Source organism: Lissotriton vulgaris, chromosome 11, assembly GCF_964263255.1.
Source record: "Lissotriton vulgaris chromosome 11, aLisVul1.2, whole genome shotgun sequence".
In the NCBI taxonomy this organism is placed as follows: domain Eukaryota; kingdom Metazoa; phylum Chordata; class Amphibia; order Caudata; family Salamandridae; genus Lissotriton; species Lissotriton vulgaris.
This window is the reverse complement of record NC_141699.1, coordinates 399,236,409-399,256,009: the sequence shown is the minus strand read 5'-3', so window position 1 is coordinate 399,256,009 and position 19,601 is coordinate 399,236,409. Positions and strand designations below refer to the sequence as shown.

The 19,601-nt window shown below is 46.0% G+C and overlaps 1 protein-coding gene across 4 annotated transcripts in view; it reads left to right on the top strand.

The window, feature by feature from the left end:
- Positions 1-925: 925 nt before the first annotated feature.
- OGDH (oxoglutarate dehydrogenase) overlaps positions 926-19,601 on the top strand; it is a 514,759-nt gene continuing 496,083 nt past the window's right edge. For 2 of the 4 annotated variants that reach the window (XM_086943424.1, XM_086943427.1), the window contains exons 1-2: positions 1,032-1,168; positions 18,756-19,008. In XM_086943424.1, coding sequence (XP_086799550.1) covers positions 18,787-19,008 — 222 coding nt within the window. In that variant the 5' untranslated portion in view covers positions 1,032-1,168; positions 18,756-18,786. Of the gene's footprint in view, positions 1,169-18,755; positions 19,009-19,601 lie in introns of all 4 variants that reach the window. The other 2 variants (XM_086943425.1, XM_086943426.1) reach the window with 2 other exon arrangements.

Genomic DNA, 19,601 nt, shown 5'->3' with positions numbered 1-19,601 from the left:
GCGGCACCCGGGCTTTACTTTTAAAATGTTACAAGTAAAGCGTGCGTGCCGTGGTTATACTAAAATGAAAGAAATAGAAAACACATCTATTTCTTTCGTTTTGGTATAATCGTGGCACCCGCGCATTAGTTTTAAAATGTTACAAGTAAAGCGCAGGTGCTGCGATTATACTAAAATGAAAGAAATAGAAAACACATCTATTTCTTTCATTTTGGTATAATCGCGGCACCCGTACTTTACTTGTAACTTTTTAAAAGTAAAGCGCGGGTGCCGCGATTATACCAAAATGAAAGAAATAGAAATAGCATCTATTTCTTTCATTTTGGTATAATCGCGGCACCCGGGCTTTACTTATAACATTTTACAAGTAAAGCGTGGGTGCCACGATTATACTAAAATAAAAGAAATAGATGTTTTTTCTATTTCTTTCATGTTGGTATAATCGCGGCACCCCCGCTTTACTTGCAAAAATCTTAAAAGTAAAGCGCGGGTGCCGCGATCATACTAATATGAAAGAAATTTCTCTTTTAGCTCCGTCCCTTTCAGACTGGGTGCCCCGACTTCCTGCTGTGGTAAAAGGTTCCTTATCTTCTTTATGGAGCCATTCCCAGAATTCTCAGGAAAAAAAACGAGACTAGCCTAATTAGTCCCGCATGGAGCTGGGAAATGTGATAGTTATAAATAGAATGATGGGTGAGCTTCCCGAGCTGCGTGGAAATCGGGCTGATGCAAATGAAACTAGAGGCTTCCAAGGATATTGTATCCAGAAACATGGCGCTCGATTCTGACACGTACTCTGAGCAAAGTTAGTGCTCTAGTTCAATATTGACCTCTGCGACTGACTCTAAGATGTCCGGTGTCCCTACAGTTCTCACGTCCGTAACACAACCGCCCTACATCACGAGCCTCACCCCTACTAGTGGGCGGGGCAAAGCTAGAGCTAAAGACCGAACTGGGCGGTTGTACGCGCGCAGGCGCAGTGAGTCACATTGGCGCCTCCCAGCTCTGTTTTGCCCTCACTCGTCCTGTCTTGGGTCACTTCAACCCCTGGCGAGAGCTGGAGAGGACCCCACTTTCCAGAACACGTGGTCCTCGCACCGGGTCAACGAAGAAACGAAGCAGCACCAGCGGTGGAGGGTAAAAGGGGTACAGCCGCCTCGGCGAATAGGTGCGTGACAGATTTTATACTTTTATCCCGGTTTTTCCCTCTTTGTCTTCACTTTTAGGCATACGACACCTAGGAGCATGAATTAGCGCCAGGCGTCAGAGTCTGTGACCTCACTCTCGTTAGCCGAGTTCCTATACATTCTCCTGGACTCGGCGATTAAAGCGGGGCACGAGCTTCTTCTCGAGGACGCGGAGAGGGGAGTCCCAGTTTTAGACGTCAGCCAATCATAGTGCTAGGTACCGTACAGTGCCCCCTGGTTGGACAAGGAGTGTATTGAGGGGGCGGGGTCACGGAGTATTGTGTGTGAGGCAGGGGACGTGGTTGGCGCACGGTACAAGTGTTGTGTTTAGGGCGAGTATGCTGCCGAGGGACATTCTGGTGATCTGGGCACGAGCGATTGACGCACCCAGCGACCTCTAAACTAAAGAGGGAGCTATCCGCGACTGTAGGTCATGGTCTGATCCATTCTCCTGCGCAATGCCGCACATCCGTCGGCCTTGGCGTGGCCCACAGAAAAGTCGACACTCTCCACTTTCCTGTACTTGACAGCCTATAATTACACTTTTTTTTGGGCTACTGTCGCCCAGCATTCCTGTAACCACAATAGCCCGTAGGCCAGACGACCTTCCCTCTGGAGTCCTGTGCCCTGCAGATTGACTCTGGGCTCTGTGCATCTAAAAACTGACCCCGTATTTTTTGTCTCTTTGATTGTCCTATGCACTCTACCTGCGGCCTCCGCTCTGTAATAATTACATTCTGTTCTCAGTATTAATGTGCCGCTTATCCTAACCTCTTCTTTATTCTTAGCAAAGAATCTTAATTTCCCCCTCTTCACTTCGTCAGTCATATTGTCTCTCAATTCGTGTCCATTACATGACAGTGCCCATATTTACCGCATTTAGTTTAATATCTTTCCAGTCAAAAATGTGTATAGGTAAGTCCTAACATGTAAACACCTTGCAACTGGCTGTCACCTCTTTGGTTTTGCCGGTCCTTGTTTTGTTATGGTTTTTGAATACACTTGTTGTTGGGTAACACAAGTATCGTTCCGCAACAAATCCTATGAATGAAAGCACCGACAAAACCAAAAGTTTGGCAGCTGACTATAAGGTGTCGGAATATGTTGGGACTGGCCTTTAGATTGGCAAATGAATCCAATAAATCAAGTTTATCAATATATATTCTTCAATTTATGTACCCTTTAATTCTATTCCATTTTTAATCGATTTATTTTATACATGCCGAAATTTGCTTCAAGAATAATTACACACAGGAGGTGTTTCCACATGTCACGACTTTATTTACAAATGCACCCAATGCATTTCGGGAAAAAGGATTTCCCTTCGTCAGGGGTATCTATAAAACCCATAAACACAGCACCACTTTCACTTTGCGGTGTTCTTGCAATGTTTTGTAAGTACCTATCTTTCGTTGTTTTGTGTTTCTGCAAGCACGATGCGTGACTTGCAGTCCTAAGTGATGTGCAGTGTTTTTGTTTGCAATTTGCTTGACATTAACGTGTCAGCTCTTTCTAGAATGTTTGTCGTAGGCTGGTTTTTATCCTTGCTTCATGTGTAGCCGACAGGTTTAATGCTGAAAAGGCGTTTTTCTTTGTAAAGCAATTGAGGCAAAATTGCTGAGTGGCGTTTTTTAATCACGTCTGTTCAGCAGAGGAGTGATGTACCATTACCAGCCAACCACTATTATAAGTGTTTCTAACACCATAAAATGGCTCTTAACCATTACACCCATGGCAGAGAGACTGCATTTAGAAGCATTAGTACCAGCAATGTATTTTGCAGTACTATGCATTAAAAGATTTATAGGATGATTGCGATCTATGTTGGTACCCTCTGCTGAAAATGGTATCTATAGTGTCACTTGTAGTTGCCTGCCGACTAGAAAATGCTTGTCAAATTTCCCTTTAGACTTTTTTGCTAGACGAGTTGTGAAGCATCGACTAACTCCTTTACTGAAAGTATACCCGTTTTGAGGTGGTAGAGGGTCACTGTTGAGAGAGTAGTGTTTTGTTCGCCTCATTTACTATCAGTAGTTTGAGTGCTTGGCCACTATCTACTGAAGTTTGCACCAGAAGCTTAAGCATTCTGTGCTTTATTGCTGGGTCTTTTAATTGACCTATTTCAGTCAGAGAACGGATGAACAATTTTGCAGTACAATTTCTGTAGCTAATACCACACAATTCTAAATCAATGTATCCTGTTTGTGCTTTTCTCAAGAAAGGCAAAAGTCTTTTTTTGCCATTCTTTACAACTTTCCTTTAGTATGGTTTAACAGCTTCTGGTAATTCGGCTGATTGTTTTCCTCCCTCCCTTTTTTTTCTTTTGTACATTATTGAACATTGCGCTCATTGAATACGTTGCTGCAGTCTGTTTTTGTTGACTTTAGAGTTGCTAGTGTCGGTTTCCCTGAATTATACAACCGGGTGCAGCATTTTGAGCCACCTTCTCGGCTTACTGTCAACAATCTTCCAATATTTTTTTTTATTTTTAAAGTGCTTTGCTTAAGAGAATTGATTTAGGGTAGACAACCCTGCCAAAGTACATATCCCGTGTTTCCGAGTATGATCGTAATTTCACTGTAAAAATATGACATCTCTCACACAGCAACAGAGTAGAGCATGCTTCATGAAGCTTGTAATTGTGCCTGGTCTATTTCTTAATGACGTTATCCTCCTAATAATCATTATTTGTTGAGCTCATACTGTTACTTGGCTCAAAATGCAGATGTAAGAAGGAGCCTATATATTGTAATCTTTGTCTTATTTTGGCAATGAAAGCGGTTTGTTACATTTTGGAGAAAACGTTTGAGTGATCAAAAGTATCTGAATCTCTCCCTTAAAAGCCACTTTTAAATTGTAATTAACATAATTTCCCAATGGAACGGAGTCATTTATAGTCTATATAACCTGCAGCCCTAGTAGTAATCAATGCCCCGGTTGTTAAAACATTGTTAACTTTTTGGATCCCTCTGGCGATAAAGCAGTGTAGAAATTAGTTTGAAGACTTCAAAGTATGAAAATAAACTCGTGTGGTGCATGACATTCTGTATTGTTAACCACAGTGAAAATAATGAAAATAAAGCACTGCGGTGGGATAAGCCAAAATGGTGAGTGCATAACCAGTAAGCCGTTGTTACTAAGATGGTCATGAGCCCCCTGGCTACTTATCTCATACCTTGAGCCTTTTGGCCAACTGCTGCGGGAAGGGGCACACAGAGGGTATTGCTGGAGTTGCTGTCAGGCAGAGGAACTGGCTGAGGAAGGTCTGGAATCAAACCTCAGTCTGGGTACACATGCCAAGATTGACCTGCTGGTCCGCACTGACTTGCATGCCTAGTAGGAGCCTCACTTAATTTAGCTGGGAGAGAATGAATCATCGGGAGTCGCAGAGTTGGCAGCATTATTTTCAGAAATACTGCATTGTGATTCGGTGGGAAGAGTTGACCCTTGACAATTACTTTTTTCAAGTTCTCCTGTTTGAGACACATTTTCATAGTTCACTTTGTTTCGGCAATCACTCATGGTACGCTTGCAGAATGTTGAACACTTGAGAAGAGCCTATCGACAGGGACATCTTTTTGTAGCACAGGTTTTGCAAGTACATGTAAGTTCTGTGGGCAGAGGCTTTAGAAATTTTGTAGGTTTTAGCACCTCATCAATATCTTCCCAACCACAATTACACAGATCTTTCTCTACATATGCATGTTCTAAAACATTAACACATCTTCTGATCAAGTAGAATGCTCTTTTAATGAGTCCTCTCACAGAATAGGACGTCAGTGGAAGGTCACTTAGCGGGACTGATCTCTTGAACTCGCTTTACCAAAGATAGTCAAGTGTGTGACCATCAGAACTCGTTTTCCACACACGTACAATGTATTTTTCTACGTCTTTAAAGTCATCTGTTTCTCTCTCAGCAAATTCTCCTGCTGTAATCACCCGTGCCTTGATAAGAACACTGGGCATCTCTGGGTCAAGTTTCTTGTACAGAATATGGAGCAGGATTAAGTTTCTTTCCTCGCCTGTTCCATAACTCTTACAATCCTTGACTTATGAACATTGCAACAAATCTAATGTCACTAGGCTAGTTTGAGATTGCTCCGATTAATAGAAGGAAGAAAATAAGGTGAAATACCAGAATGAAATTCCAATCTTTGAATCAATAATGGTAAAATATGGAACCACAATCATGAAACTCCCCGATAGACAGTAGTGGCATTACAATGTTGGCATACGACTTTCTGATAAAAGCATTATATCTGCTTGGGTTAAATCGGGGTTGAGGTTGCCTGTCCGACTGGTAGAAAGTACAGTAGTTGGTATGTTGCTGAATGTTTCCACATGAAAAGGTTGGTCTTGCAAGCTTGGCTTCAACAACATCGCAGTTTGCAGAGTGAAGCACACTTTCTAAGATGTAGGCAAGAGTACAAACTCCTTTTAAATACAAAGAAATTGGCATTACAAAACACCCTCTGAGCAGACCTGGGAGAGGGCTCGTCCATGGAAAAACGCCAAAAGTTCTAAAAAGCTGTCACCCATGTGGAGAAGGGGGCAGCAAATACATTAGATTGCCATATTGGCCCTGAGGCTTGGATGAAACACTTGAGTGCTTCGTGTAATGTCAAGATCGATGGCGATTTAGACTCCCAGCTGATTAGAGAAGACCTTTAATAAGGAGCATTTTGCATTTAATATCTTGATACCAGAAGTAGAACGAGCGCTGAATAGTATGAATTTTCATAAAGTGCCAGGCCTGACCTAGTTCCCACTGATTTTTACCAAGAGGTTTCCCACCTTTTGGGCTAGAGTTCTTGCAGAAGTTTTCAACTCCTTAGCTACTAATAATGTCCCACCTTCTTGGCGGTCAGCCATTTTGGTACCCATATTGAAAAAGAGTGATCGAGGTAGCCCCCCTCAATTACAGTCCAATCTCCCTGTTGAATGGGGCGGGTAAAATACCTAGAGCTTGTCCTACTAAATAGGTTACATGGCTGGGTGGATAGCCAGAACATCTTAAGAGGTTAACGATTATTTTAGTGTTAAATCTTTTTATTAAGAGAAAAGGCAGCACAAGAGGTACAGCGGCTCGTGTTTGAAGTGGCACGGGCCCACCAATGACAATACAGGCATGTAGGCAGGTCTGTAATGAGCTCCATTCATTTTGCGTTATACACAGCAAGCTGCCTACCACCCAACTGGGCCGGCCGCGTTGTAAAGGTTCAGGAGCCGTCTTTGGTTGCATTATGTCATAAAACAGAAGAAAAATAACCCCAACAAGTCCACCTCCCAACACCACCCCCCTCCTTGTCTATTGAGTAAGAAAACAGCAGGAGACTGACATCACCTTAAAGGGTTTCCGGGGAGGTGTCTCACCTCCCGGCTTTCGGCCTATGTGACTGTTTTTAAGGATCTGCGAGTGGGGTATCTGCAAGGCGCAGCAGTCGCAGGTAGCGGGGGCAGCTCGGCTCCCTGAACTCCTCTGTGAGTAGGGTCAAGAACGGCCGCCATAGTTCCGCAAACTCTGCACCTTTCCCCGCTCTCGCCAACGATAATTTCTCCATACCTAGTACCATCCAGAGCCTATGTAGCCACCCAAGTTGCAGAGGGGGTTGAGTGTCCCTCCAGTGTGTCACAATGTTTTGTAATCGCTGCCCCCAGTGCAATCGCTATAAGTCTCCCCCTCATGGACTTCAGGGGGTACATCAAGGAGTTAGGGAGGCCAAGCAGCACATAGGCGGGGAATCGGGGAAGTTGTGTGTCTAGGTGCATGTCTATTAAGTCTAGGATTGAGGTCCAGTAAGGTTGTAAACGTTCACAGCTCCACAGTAGGTTCTCTAGTGTGCCGAGCTCCACACACTCCCTCCAGCAGCGATAGCTAACTCGGGGGTCCCAGCGATGTAGGCGTTCAGGTGTATGGTACCAATAAGTGACCACTTTGGTCAGTGTTTCAGTAAGGCCCATGTGGTAGGCTGTGTCTGGCCCTGTGGTATATGCCTTCCCATTCCTTGCGTGTAAGTTCTCTCCCCAGATCTCTCTCACATCTGCCCATCTGCAGCAAGGAACTGTTCAACATCGTCAAGGAATTTTCCAATCCCTCGGCCAACTCCAACGACATCACCCCCTCTCAAACCCTCTGCGACTCCCTAGCCTCATTTTTTCACAACAAGATTGCAGACATCCACAACAGCTTTGACAACCAACCCGGAAACCAACCCACCCTACCATTTGATGATCATCTTCCCCCCGTGAACACCCTTAACGACTGAAACCCAATCTCCACTGAGGACACCATCCGCCTGATGAATTCCATCCACTCAGGATCCCCCACAGACCCATGTCCGCACCACATCTTCAACAAAGCAGACTCCGTCATAGCACCGCACCTCCGAGACGTCATCAACTGCTCCTTCAACTCCGCCACCTTCCCGGAAGACTGGAAACACGCTGAACTCACCGCCCTTCTGAAAAAACCCACAGCGGACCCCACCGAACTCAAAAATTACCGCCCCATCTCGCTTCTCCCATTCCCGGCCAAAGTCATTGAGAAAGCTTTCAACAACCAGCTCGCCGCCTTCCTCGAAGCCAACAAATCCCTCGACCCCCTCACAATCTGGCTTCCGAGCAAAACACAGCACTGAGACCGCCCTCATCGCAGCAACAGATGACATTCGAACTCTACTGGACAATGGAGACACAGTCGCCCTCATCCTCCTCGACCTCTCCGCAGCCTTCGACACAGTCTGCCACAGCACCCTTCTACAGCGCCTCAGAAACATCGGAATCCAAGGAAAAGCACTTGAATGGATCACCTCGTTCCTCACCGGAAGAACCCAGAGAGTCCGCCTTCCACCATTCAAATCCAAGGCCTCTGAAGTCATCTGCGGCGTACCACAAGGATCCTCACTCAGTCCCACCCTCTTCAACGTTTACATGAGCCCCCTCGCGGCCATCGCACGCCATCACAACCTCAACATCATCTCGTACGCGGATGACACTCAACTGATCCTTTCCCTCACCAATGACCCCAGCACCGCCAAAACCAACCTACACGAAGGAATGAAAGAAGTTGCCGAATGGATGAAACAAAGCCGTCTGAAACTGAACTCAGACAAAACAGAAGTCCTCATCTTAGGTACATCCCCCTCTGCATGGGACGACTCCTGGTGGCCGGAAGCCCTCGGAAAAGCACCCATCCCGACAGACCACGCACGGAACCTAGGCGTCATCCTGGATTCTTCACTCTCAATGAACAGACAAGTCAGCGCCGTATCCTCTTCCTGCTTCAACATTCTTCGCATGCTCAGAAAAACATTTCGCTGGATCCCCTCCGAAACAAGGAAAATAGTCACCCACGCTCTGGTCACGAGCCGACTGGACTACGGAAACACCCTCTACGCAGGTACTACTGCAAAACTCCAGAAGAAACTCCAACGAATCCAAAACGCCTCAGCCAGACTCATATTAGACATCCCACGCAACGATCACATCTCTGGTCACCTTAAAGACCTCCACTGGCTACCAGTCAATAAGAGGATCACTTTCCGACTGCTTACCCACGCACACAAATCACTCTACGACATCGGTCCAGAATGCCTCAACTCACGACTGTCCTTCTACACCCCCTCCCGCCAACTACGTTCGTCCAGCCAAGCCCTCGCCACTGTACCTCGCATCAACAAGACCACCATGGGAGGCAGATCCTTTTCATACCTGGCTGCTAAAACATGGAACTCTCTCCCCGCTTACCTTCGCCTTACCCAGAACCACCTAGCATTCAGAAAGCAACTTAAAACGTGGATTTTTGACAAGTAATTCTCCTCCCCTTCCTAAGCGCCTTGAAACCCTACGGGTATGTAGTGCGCTATATAAATCCTTTGACTTGACTTGACTTTGACTATGTTGGTGAGAAGTAGGTGTTGGTACAGGTCAGAGAGCAGCTTTTTGTCGGAAGTGCGCGTCAACAGCCATTTTTCATACGGCGTGAGGGGTCGCTGTGCGCCGGGTTTAATTGACGGGTGTAGGACCCAGTGACTGACCTGCAGGTAGGGCAGGCGGTCCGCCTCCGGTATGCCATAATCCTCTTTCACCTTCTGGAAGGGGAGGATACCGCTAAGGTCAAACATGTGTCCCACGTCTCTGCAGGGCGTCGTCCTCCAAACCACGAACGCTTGAGGGTCGAGGCCAGGGGAAAAGTCTGGGTTGCCGAAGATCGGTGTCGTCGGTGAAGGAAATGAAGTGAGACCCCGCCGTACTGCTGCACTGTCCCATGTGCTCAGGACCATGCTCGTGATCTGCGACGCATAGAGATTGGGTGGCCTATGGCGGCGCTGTAAGATCGGGACACCCTGAAGCGGCGGACCTGCCACGGCCTGGTCCTGGAAGAGCCAGTGTTTACTGGACTCCAGTTGGTGCCATTCCACGAGCATGCGCAGCTGGGCGGCCTGAAAGTATAGAGTGAGGTCGGGTATTCCCACTCCGCCATGTGCAGGAGGGAGTGTAGCAATCAAGTGTTTAAAGCGCGGGCGGCGGCCATTCCAGATATAGCGAGCTAAGTCTGACTGCGTCTTTTGAAGCCATCCCGCCGGCGGGCGCAGGGGAATCTGCGGCAACAAGGTCATTTTGGTAGGCGCAATGCGGGCCAACCAGGAGAGTGTGAGGTGTTTCCATCTCCTAAGTTCCTCGTTGAGACGCGAGCTGAGCCTCGTGTAATTGGCGTCTGCCGTAGCTCGCACAGTCTGCGCCAACAGGACCCCCAGGTAGGGAATGGGAGAGTCAGACCATTATAAGTCAAATTCAGCCTTGGCTTCCGCTAGCACGTCTGGTGACAAGGATATGTTTCGGGCCTCTGACTTTCCCACGTTGACCTTGAAGCCCGAGGCCAGCGCAAAGGTATGAAACTCCACAAAGAGCGTCCGATGGGATTGCATCGGTTTCATCAGGGAGAGTAAAATGTCGTCCGCGTATAGACTGACTTTATGCGTGTCAACGCCGAAAGGGACGCCCTCAATGAGGCTGTGCTGTCTTATACGTTGCGCTAACGGCTCCATATACAACGTGAATAGTAGGGGGGAAAGCGGGCAGCCCTGTCTGGTCCCTCGGCCAATTGGGAACCGTGGAGAGGTATGGCCATTGACTCTGACCGTCTCGGTCGGCTGCCGATAACAGTTAAAAATACGGTTGCGGAGAATCTCACCCATGCCGAACCTCTGCAGTGCCAAGTCTAGGTACGGCAGTGCACTCTATCGAAAGCTTTCTGGGCATCGATGGTAAGGAGCATGCAGCCGGTCTCGTTCGAGACCCAGCCTCTATCAAGTAAAGGACGCGCCTAGTATTGTCACTGGTTTGCCGCTGTGGTATAAACCCGGCTTGATCGGGTTCCACCAATTGCTGCATATATGGGGCGAGTCTGTTCGCGATGATTCCCGTGTATAGCTTGAGATCCATGTTTAACAAGGATATTGGCCTGTAGGAACCGCACCTGGTGGGATCTCGGCCTGCCTTGGGTATCACCGATATCGCGGCTTCTAGTAGGTCCGGAGGTACGGCACCGGGTTGATCGAAGGTGGTAAATACGTCACTAATAGGGGGGCTATTTGTGGGCAGAACGTCTTATAGAAGGCCGCCGAATAGCCGTCCGGACCCGGCGATTTACCCAGTTTGAGGCTGGATATCGCCGATATCACTTCCTCCAGACCTATGGTGCGATCGAGGAACTCCGCCTGTGCCTCGTTCAAGAAAGGGAGGGTCGCTCCCTGCAGGTAGTCGCGGCCCGTCTGCAGATCCAATTGGTCTGCCGCATAGAGGTCAGCATAAAAGTCCCCAAAGGCAGCGGCAATAGCCACATCCTCCATGATCAGGTCGCCGTGACTAAGCTGGAGGGTGCCGATGTGTTGCCTCTGCTGCTGCTCCCGCAGCCTGCTCGCCAGTAGTCTCCCGCAGCGATTCCCCCCCCCCCTGTGTAAAACGTATGACTTGGCCGCAGAGCGGCATAATCGGCCACATCCTGGTCCAGGGCTGCAAGCATCTTTCGCTCTGCGCATAGTTGATGCCACGCTCGGGCCGCCCTGTGCGCTGATGCATTTGTTCCAGCTCTGCCACACGTTGGGTGATTTCGGCCCTCTTTTGTGCGTGTTCCCTGTTATTGGCCATGGCCAGTGAGATGAATTCGCCCCGGAGGACTGCCTTGAGCGCCGCCCACTGGGTGGCTTTAGTGGTGTCTTCGTTAGCGTTGTGAACAAGGAATTGGCTGAGGGCAGTCTTGATTCGCTCGATTACGGCCGGACTCTGAGGGCAGTCTTGATTCACTCGGTTGCGGCCGGACTCTGTAGTAAGCTATTGCGCAGGCGCCGAGGTGTGGTTGGCATCGGAAAGGAAGCCACCACCGAAGAGTGGTCTGACAGGGAGGCCGGATGTATCTCGACGTCTCGTGCGCAAGACGCTAATTGGGAGGAGCACAGAAAGTAATCGAGCCTTGCGGATGGTTTATGAGCCGCTGGGTAGTGAGTGTATGCTGTGGCCTGTGGATGTGCATGCCGCCACAAATCGATCAGGCCTAGGTCTGCAAGGCGAGTTTGACCCAATGTCGAGAGCGCCCCTACCAGGCCAGAGCGTTGACCCGACCGGTCCCCGGTGTTGTCAAATACTAGGTTACGGTCGCCTCCCAGTAATAAGTGTGGATGCGTGTTGGCCGTGGCCGTCTCTAAGGCCCTGTGTAAAAATGCCTCTTGTCCGTCGTTGGGTGCGTATATGGAGCCTATCAGTAGTGTCTGCCCTGCAATGAGGAAGCGGTGCGCCAGTAACCTGCCTTTGATCTCTGCTTCCTTTTGTAGGACCCGTTCCCCAAAGGATTTGGCCACCAGGATCGCTACTCCAGCCACTTTCTTCTCTGTGTTTGCTGGTGTTAGATGCTCTGGGCGCTGTGCCACTGCCATTCAGTGCCACAGCTCGAATGCTCCCTATTGTAAAATTACAGTTGACTGTATTACATTCTATAATCCTGATTGACCCATGGAACCTGATAGGAAAGCCGAATTTAGCATGCCTGAGCTCAGAATATTAAAGTGCATCTGGTAGTGAAGAATATTTCTATATTCTGTGGTTGAAAATACAAATACCACTTTTAGAAAGTGGGTATTTTCTTGCCTAAGCCTTTCAGCGTGCTCTGCTGTTGTGTATTGGTTGTCTGGTTTTGGAGGGACAGGGCAGGCCGAGCCCGACCTGAATTGAATAGAGAGATCTGCAGTTGGAGTATGGGGAGGGGTGACCATTCGATCTGAGCAGGGCTGCACCTGGCAAGGTGAATGATGGCTCCACCTCCCACTGTGCGTCTGATGGCAAACCCCCTCTTCCTGAAAGGCAGGATGCAGTCTTGTAAACTAAATGCTCCAGGACGACTCCAAACTGGTTCTGGCTGGGTTCATTGATTTGTGACTTTTTGAGAACAAAGACTTTTGGGGTATAAAGATCTGTGCTAAACCCCCTACACAGTGCGTTACTTCTGGATGTCAAGATGGACGTCTGTCCGTGTAATTAGAGGGAAAGGACTTTGAAACTTTTATCCATCTTACAGAAGCAACTACCTAAGGGCCTGATTTGAGCTTGTCTCCTGCTGAAATCTCAGAGACATTAGACTACACCCATCAGCCGTCCGGATTCCTATTTGAGGGGAATTCTACTCGCAGGTGAGGCCTCTGTTGAGAATTCCAGAGCCTCTGGTTCTACTGCGGAGAATGCAGGCTGAAAGTCATTGTATCGCTGGTGTGGGCCACTGCAGCTGAGGAGTTGTGCCGCTGATTGCCTGCATTTGCCGTACTAGGAACATAATCGCTAATGCGGGCTGCCGCAGCTGAGGAGCTGTTGCCGCTGAGAGCCCGCATTTGCACCCCTATGAGAATCATCGCTATCGTGGGCCGCCGCAGATGAGGAAGCTGTCGCCACTGAGAACCCGCATTTGCTGTCCTACAAGAATCGTGGCAATCGCTATTGTAGGCCGCTGTAGCCGACTAGCTGTGCTGCTGAGTGCCCGCACTAGTTAGCACTTCGAGGATCTTATTCTCACCTGGGTGTGCCACTGGGTGCCCGCCTTTAAGCCCCGTCCCAGGATTATCGTGAGTGCATGCTGCGGTCCGCTACAGCTGGGAGCTGTGGCCACTGCGAGTCCGCCTGTCATCACCGCGGCTTCCTTATGAGGCTGCGTGCCGTGCCCCTTTAAATCTCAGGTACATTGTGCATCACCAGGCCGCATGGACCCCGTCCTCGAACTAAGTCCGTTCCACATGCTTTTTGAGTGCCTTTATTGCTTTGAGGGGAATCTGTAATTAAGTGCATTGTGGCCCCTTCAGTCTATATAAGGATAACTATTTCGTATAACTACTTGTGGTGTCCGTTTTGTAGCGTCCTTCCTGCATCATTGTATATGCTCATAAATGCTTAACACTGTGCTTCTGAGATGGGCCTGTCTGCTCGTGCTACATTATCACCGGGTTGAGCAGGGGTTATCAAAGGGTGTAGCCCCTTACTCTGACTTAGGAAGAAGGATCCCTATTTGGACCTCGGCGCCAGCCGCTGCCCACTAGAGATCCCCATTTCTAACGAGAACACTCGTATTTATAATCTTCGTTAAGGAATTAAAATTATTTCTTTCCCATATATTTTATGGAAATCTAATGCAAAATAAACATTTGCCAAAACCCTCCAGTTGGTAAAATGTTTTAACGTTTGTTCCACTTTGCAGTATTCAACGCCTTATCTACAACAGAGAATGTTTTTTCCCCAAAATGTATCTCTAGCTGGGTTAATGGCAGTACCCTGCAGGCATTTATTTTTTTATCTTTTAAAGCTTAGTCACAATTCATACTTATTTTAGAGTGCTTTGTGTAATAGGTACCAACAGAAGCCTGTGTTTTCACGAGGAAAGGCTGGGCAAGTATTGCCACAGGCTTCAGACTTTGCTTGCAGCAGAAAAGTTGGCTGGAGAACGTATTCCATAGTAGCTTTTAACTTGTATGACCCAAACACCAACATTTTTTGCTTCTTGTTTGTTCTGGTCCATTTCCAAACGCAAAACCCTCATAAGTATAATACCTCCTGCATGTGAACTGCTGCTGTTGACGACATGCTGAATAAATGGTCGATAAAGAGCAATTCTTTTATTTTTGAGCTTTTGCTGAACTAGTGTTACTAGTAATGGATTTCTCTGTTACTAATATTGCAGTTTGTTTCTTTTAAAATAAACGTAAACCCAGTGGCAGTTCTGCAGGGAGTAACTATTATTAAACAACTCTCCACCACAGGAAATAGCTGGTGAGGAAAACGCTGAAGTCTGGCATTACCCTTTCAACTCCGCTAATGCACCCCAACTACAGCAAATTTGGCTCACTCAGACAAGAAGTTGCTTATTTCTTTTCCTTTTTTTGAGGTAGTTAAATGAAAAACAAGGCCCACACCCTCTAATCAAATGGATAAAATGCGCCATAGTCTTTGCCGCTGGAGCTCTTTGGAGACTGCCTTTTCAAAGGACCTCCCATGGTGCTTCCCGTGGTGGTGGCTGCAGGTCTACATGGGTCACTCAGGATCTGAACCTTGACTAGTAAAATACTTAATTCTACTAGAATATATTTTCTGTTCTTTCTGGATCATTGGACGACTGAACCCTTGAGTCTTGGTTAACAGCCACACTAAAGAAAGACTTGTTTTGTATCCTACTCCTCAGGAGTTATAGTTGACTTGTGTGGCTGTGGATGAACAAAGCTGATTAGTAGCTGTTGAGATGTATCTACCTGGGGCAGATGGGGTGACTATGCAAGCTTCCCTTGTACATTGTAAGGCTTCATGTTATTGGTAGCTATGATTCCTATGTATAGAGATACCTGCTCAGATCGCTCTAAGGGAAGCCCACTTTTTGGAGATACGTGTGCAGCTTGCTGGGCACAGATTTAAAATCTGATGGTGTAGGCTTCCATTTTTTTGCTACATAATCTGAAAAAATGAATGCCATTGAGTTGTTTAAGAGTACTTATGGCTCTATGGAGTGGGGCAATTGCAGCAAGAATCACTATAAAGCACCACATACTTTGAATGAGATTAATAGGTATATAACAATTCTGTTAGTCACAGGCAAAGTACTACATTATGCTTTGAGTGGTAACACAGCTGTTAAAGGTCAAACGTTTTCATTATCAAGCTGCCGTGAAAATGGTCGAGATTATGTCCCCTTAAAAACAAAAAAACTTTTGATGCAAGAGGTTTATTTTTCAAGCACTATACGACAAATGCAATGGTGTTACTAATCTCTCAAATTCCTTCTTAGGTTTAAGTTTTAATTTATGGATTGCCACTTATCGGACCCTTGTTGTCATATTTTCAGACCTTCCCCCAAATAGTAATCCTCCCTACAGCTATCATAAAAAAATTATATGTATATGATACATTCACCTCCTATAAAAGAACAGGTTGGAAGGAAAAGGGAAAATTGGATATGTAAAAATAGATCAAGCGGAGAAGGGCAATGGGTAGGGAAAGTAGAGAATGGGGAAACACCTGAAGGAAATGAATGGTTATAGTACCCAGCACACGAGTACCAAAAATATTGTCCGAGGGTCCCTAGTAAGCACAATCCACCTTTTTCATCATAAAACAGTTCAAGATGAGCCTGTTCTGCTGACAGTGTTGCTAAAAGAGCACAGACCATCTTCCATCTGTTACCCCTTCACAAGTTCTAACGGTCTGGCTGGTGAAGGCTTGGCCTACAGATTGCGATTCAAACATGGCATGCATAACCTAAATAGTTATGTGTTGGATCTGAGTGTAATGTCTGCCTACTATGCTTACATATGCCCTATGGTTGGGTATAATTAAGCACACACAAAATCACTGCCCACCAACAAACCACGCAGTGCTGTGCAATAGTGCACATTAAGCCAGTCTCTGCACATTCACCCAGCGTGATCCGAATATGCAGCTATTAAGCTAGTGTGGCATCTAGGAGAACTTGCTCCCATCAGCAGCTTACCACACATATACATCTGTCAGGCAATGGGTATCCATACCAACCAAGAAACGATATGTGAGCCGTTTGATACTCTCTGGAAGTCATGCCATTAAGAATTCAACCACTCATTAAAATAGAGGTACTTGTCGTACTTGCTGTACATCGCAACAAAACTGAATCAAGCTCCAGTGTGTACTAGAAATGTTTCTAAAGTCCTATACCAGACTACTAAAAGGCGCGGTGTAGCCATACTAATGGCAGATTCTGTGATATCCACCTGATAATTAACAGTAATATGATATGGAGAAGGCAAGTAGTTGGGATTGGCTGTTGTGGGCCCTTAAGTTAGTACTGGGGTAAAGGTATGACATTGTTCTGCATTCTCTCCATCACCTGTGGTTTTGGCACTTAAGTTAGGGGCATGGCCGGTTCTCTTCAGCTTCTTTGTGGTCGACAGCCCTTTTCAGGTTTAGTACACTGAGTGATGGGAATAAACCTAGATCTGAAGATGAGCTGTGCTGGAACTATGTTTAGCATTGCAAGAAACAGACTGTTGGCATTACCATTCCCTTGTGCTGCCTGCTTTCCAACCCTGCAGCTTTTGCGTCCTTGAACCTTATTTTGTATGCCATTTTCGAACAATTATTCGAATTTGCAACTGAGCAAATTTCAAAAGGGTGAGCTACACACTAACTTTACACTTCGAGTGTTTTTAGATCTATAAACCAAGCCAACTTCTTATGCTGTGGTCATTTTGAATAATAGCCCCTTGATAGTCATTCTTTACTAGTGATTACTGCCTCACCTTTGTCCCTGGAAACAAAACATAGCTGCAGCCAAATAGCTCACAGAGCAAGTCTTAAGGCCACATTAGGTGGTCTGCTAAGGCCAGAGCAAACTAGCTTCAAGGCTGCGGTCTTGCGCGGGAATAGGACTGAGGCTTGCGTCTTCTCAAAGCACAGACTTTGGAATTTAATATACTCCGGCCTTCTTAAAATGGCGATTTATATTATTGTGCAAAGGGCCCTCTAAACAAAGCACCATACAGAATAAATATGCGTCCTCTATCTTCCTGTGTTCAGTATGTGCTCTCATATTATAGATATAACAGGAAGAAGATTTGAGGAATAACTTTGTGCCATTATCACTTTGGACATTTGGGTTCCTGCCATGCCTCAGAAGTTTTGCTGAGATCATTAGGTCTGGTGTTAGCCAAGACCTTTTGATTGTACAAAAATTGTTTGTATATTCTACTTATTTATGGAGGCTTTAAGCCATTTGTCTAAGTACGTTGGTCTATTATTGTCGGTCACTTTTTGCTTATGCCCACCACCGCATATGCTATGGTGCTGTGGATCAGCACACTTCAGGCATTGGTTGACTTAACTGTCATTAACCGCATTTTACCCTTTTGTAAGGACCTCATCCACTTCCAAAGTAGTCCCTTTAGCAGCTTCGCCAACAATTTAAGTTTTGAAAAAACAAAATGAACATTTACAAAGGTAAAGGATGGCTACCAACACCAGAACTATCGAGTTTGCCAATGCTTGTTAATTCCTGAAACATCAGTAGGCATTCTAAGGATGGTGTGCAGGGTTGCTAATACACGAGATTTTAAAGGGTTTGCCAGTTGGCTCAAATACATGTCTTTCCTCTATATATTTAAACGTCCACATGTTTTTATCTGCCCTAACCTGCGTTCCTTCCCAACGAGGCTGACCTGCCTGTTATGAGTCGCTGGCCTGCTTAAGTGACCATTAAAAATGCTGATGTTTCCAACTTCCTGTCTGTGAAATGGCTTGCGTGCTCGCTTGGCTATGAAAAGTAAGGTTACAAATCTAACCATTGAGACAACTACAAGCGGTTCTGGGAACCCAGACACTTTTTCTTCGTGAATGATATCTTGTGATTTACGTTGAGTGTAGCCCTCGTATATTGTGTACAATGTATGCAGTTTGTGCTTGTGCATCGATTTTTCATTAGTCTTACACATTTCTCTCTGTGTTTGGTATAGAGAAAGTTTTCATGCTGTGCATCTGAGAGTTTCTAAATCTTTAAATATTTTAATACAAGTGTCTCGCGTTATTTTTTTAAATCTAAACATAATGTACAACGTGCATTTATGGTACGCATATTTTTAAGGGTTCAGTTAATTGGATTTCGACTTTTGGATAGAAAAAAAACATTAAGGTAATAGTACAAAGTAACTAACATTGTCTGTCACAAGCAATGCTACTGTTTCAAATGGCACGATTTCAGTGTTGCATAAAGTTTAAATGACGCCAGATGGTGCTCACGTATTACATCAGTGCCCTGTAATTTTCTGTTCTACAATCCACAAGACAAATGACAAATTGAAACAAAAAGTAAAAATAAGTGAAAAAATCATATTCTATATGTAGCAGATGAGGAACCTTTCAATAGATGTACCTCACTACTTTACCCCCCGCCCCAAACCATCTATCAAATCTGTACACCCGGAAATGGCATAAGTGTTGGCTTGAACTTTTTTATTGTGTTGGTGAAAATGTTCCTATTTCTTCTGTAATTTGAATATTTTTCTTTGTCTTGCCTCACAGAACACTGGTGTGAAGCTGTCGTCTCAACACTATGTATCACTTAAGGACTTGTGCTGCTAAATTGAGGCCATTGACGGCCTCACAGACTGTTAGGACGTTATCACACAACAAGCCAGCGCCAACAAGGACGTTACCGCAAATCAGGTGCCTTAGTACGCCTGTGGCCGCTGAGCCTTTTTTGAGTGGGACTAGTTCGAACTATGTTGAGGAAATGTACTATGCCTGGTTGGAAAATCCAAAAAGTGTACATAAGGTAAGGAAAAGAGGGTACTGGCCTCTTGTTGGCTCTCCTTGTCCTCTCTTTAAGGCTGTAGCTTCAGGTAAGTTGCACTCAGTGGGAGGAGCTCATAGATACTTGGGCCCAGGCTAATGGATCAGCTGTTCACTCTCAATTTGGATACACGCCAATTCAAAGAACGGAAGGAAATCCATGCGGATCTGACGGCCTTGATGAGATCGAGTTCGGCACTCACTTTAATGTCTGCTTCTGCTCATGGATTTGCACTTAATTTGGAAAATGAAGAGGAGTATCTATCCCGGAACTTGCTAACATTTTGTTAGTATTTAGGTTCCTTTACTGAAATCAGGGTGGTGTTTTCCAGTGCCCCACCACTTAGTCATGAGCAAGAACTGTACAGTTGAGTGGTAAAGAAAAAGTGGTTGGGTAGGTTTGACAAAAATACACCTTTATCACATGTACATTTCAGAATGCAACTGAGAATGGATTGAGTGGTTCAAGTGGTAGCCATTTACTCAATATGTAGGAGATTACTGTTCTCTTTGGTGTATTGTTTGTTTTTCCCTGCAGGTTAATTGTATATCCGTTGAGCAGCAGCGTTCCCAAAT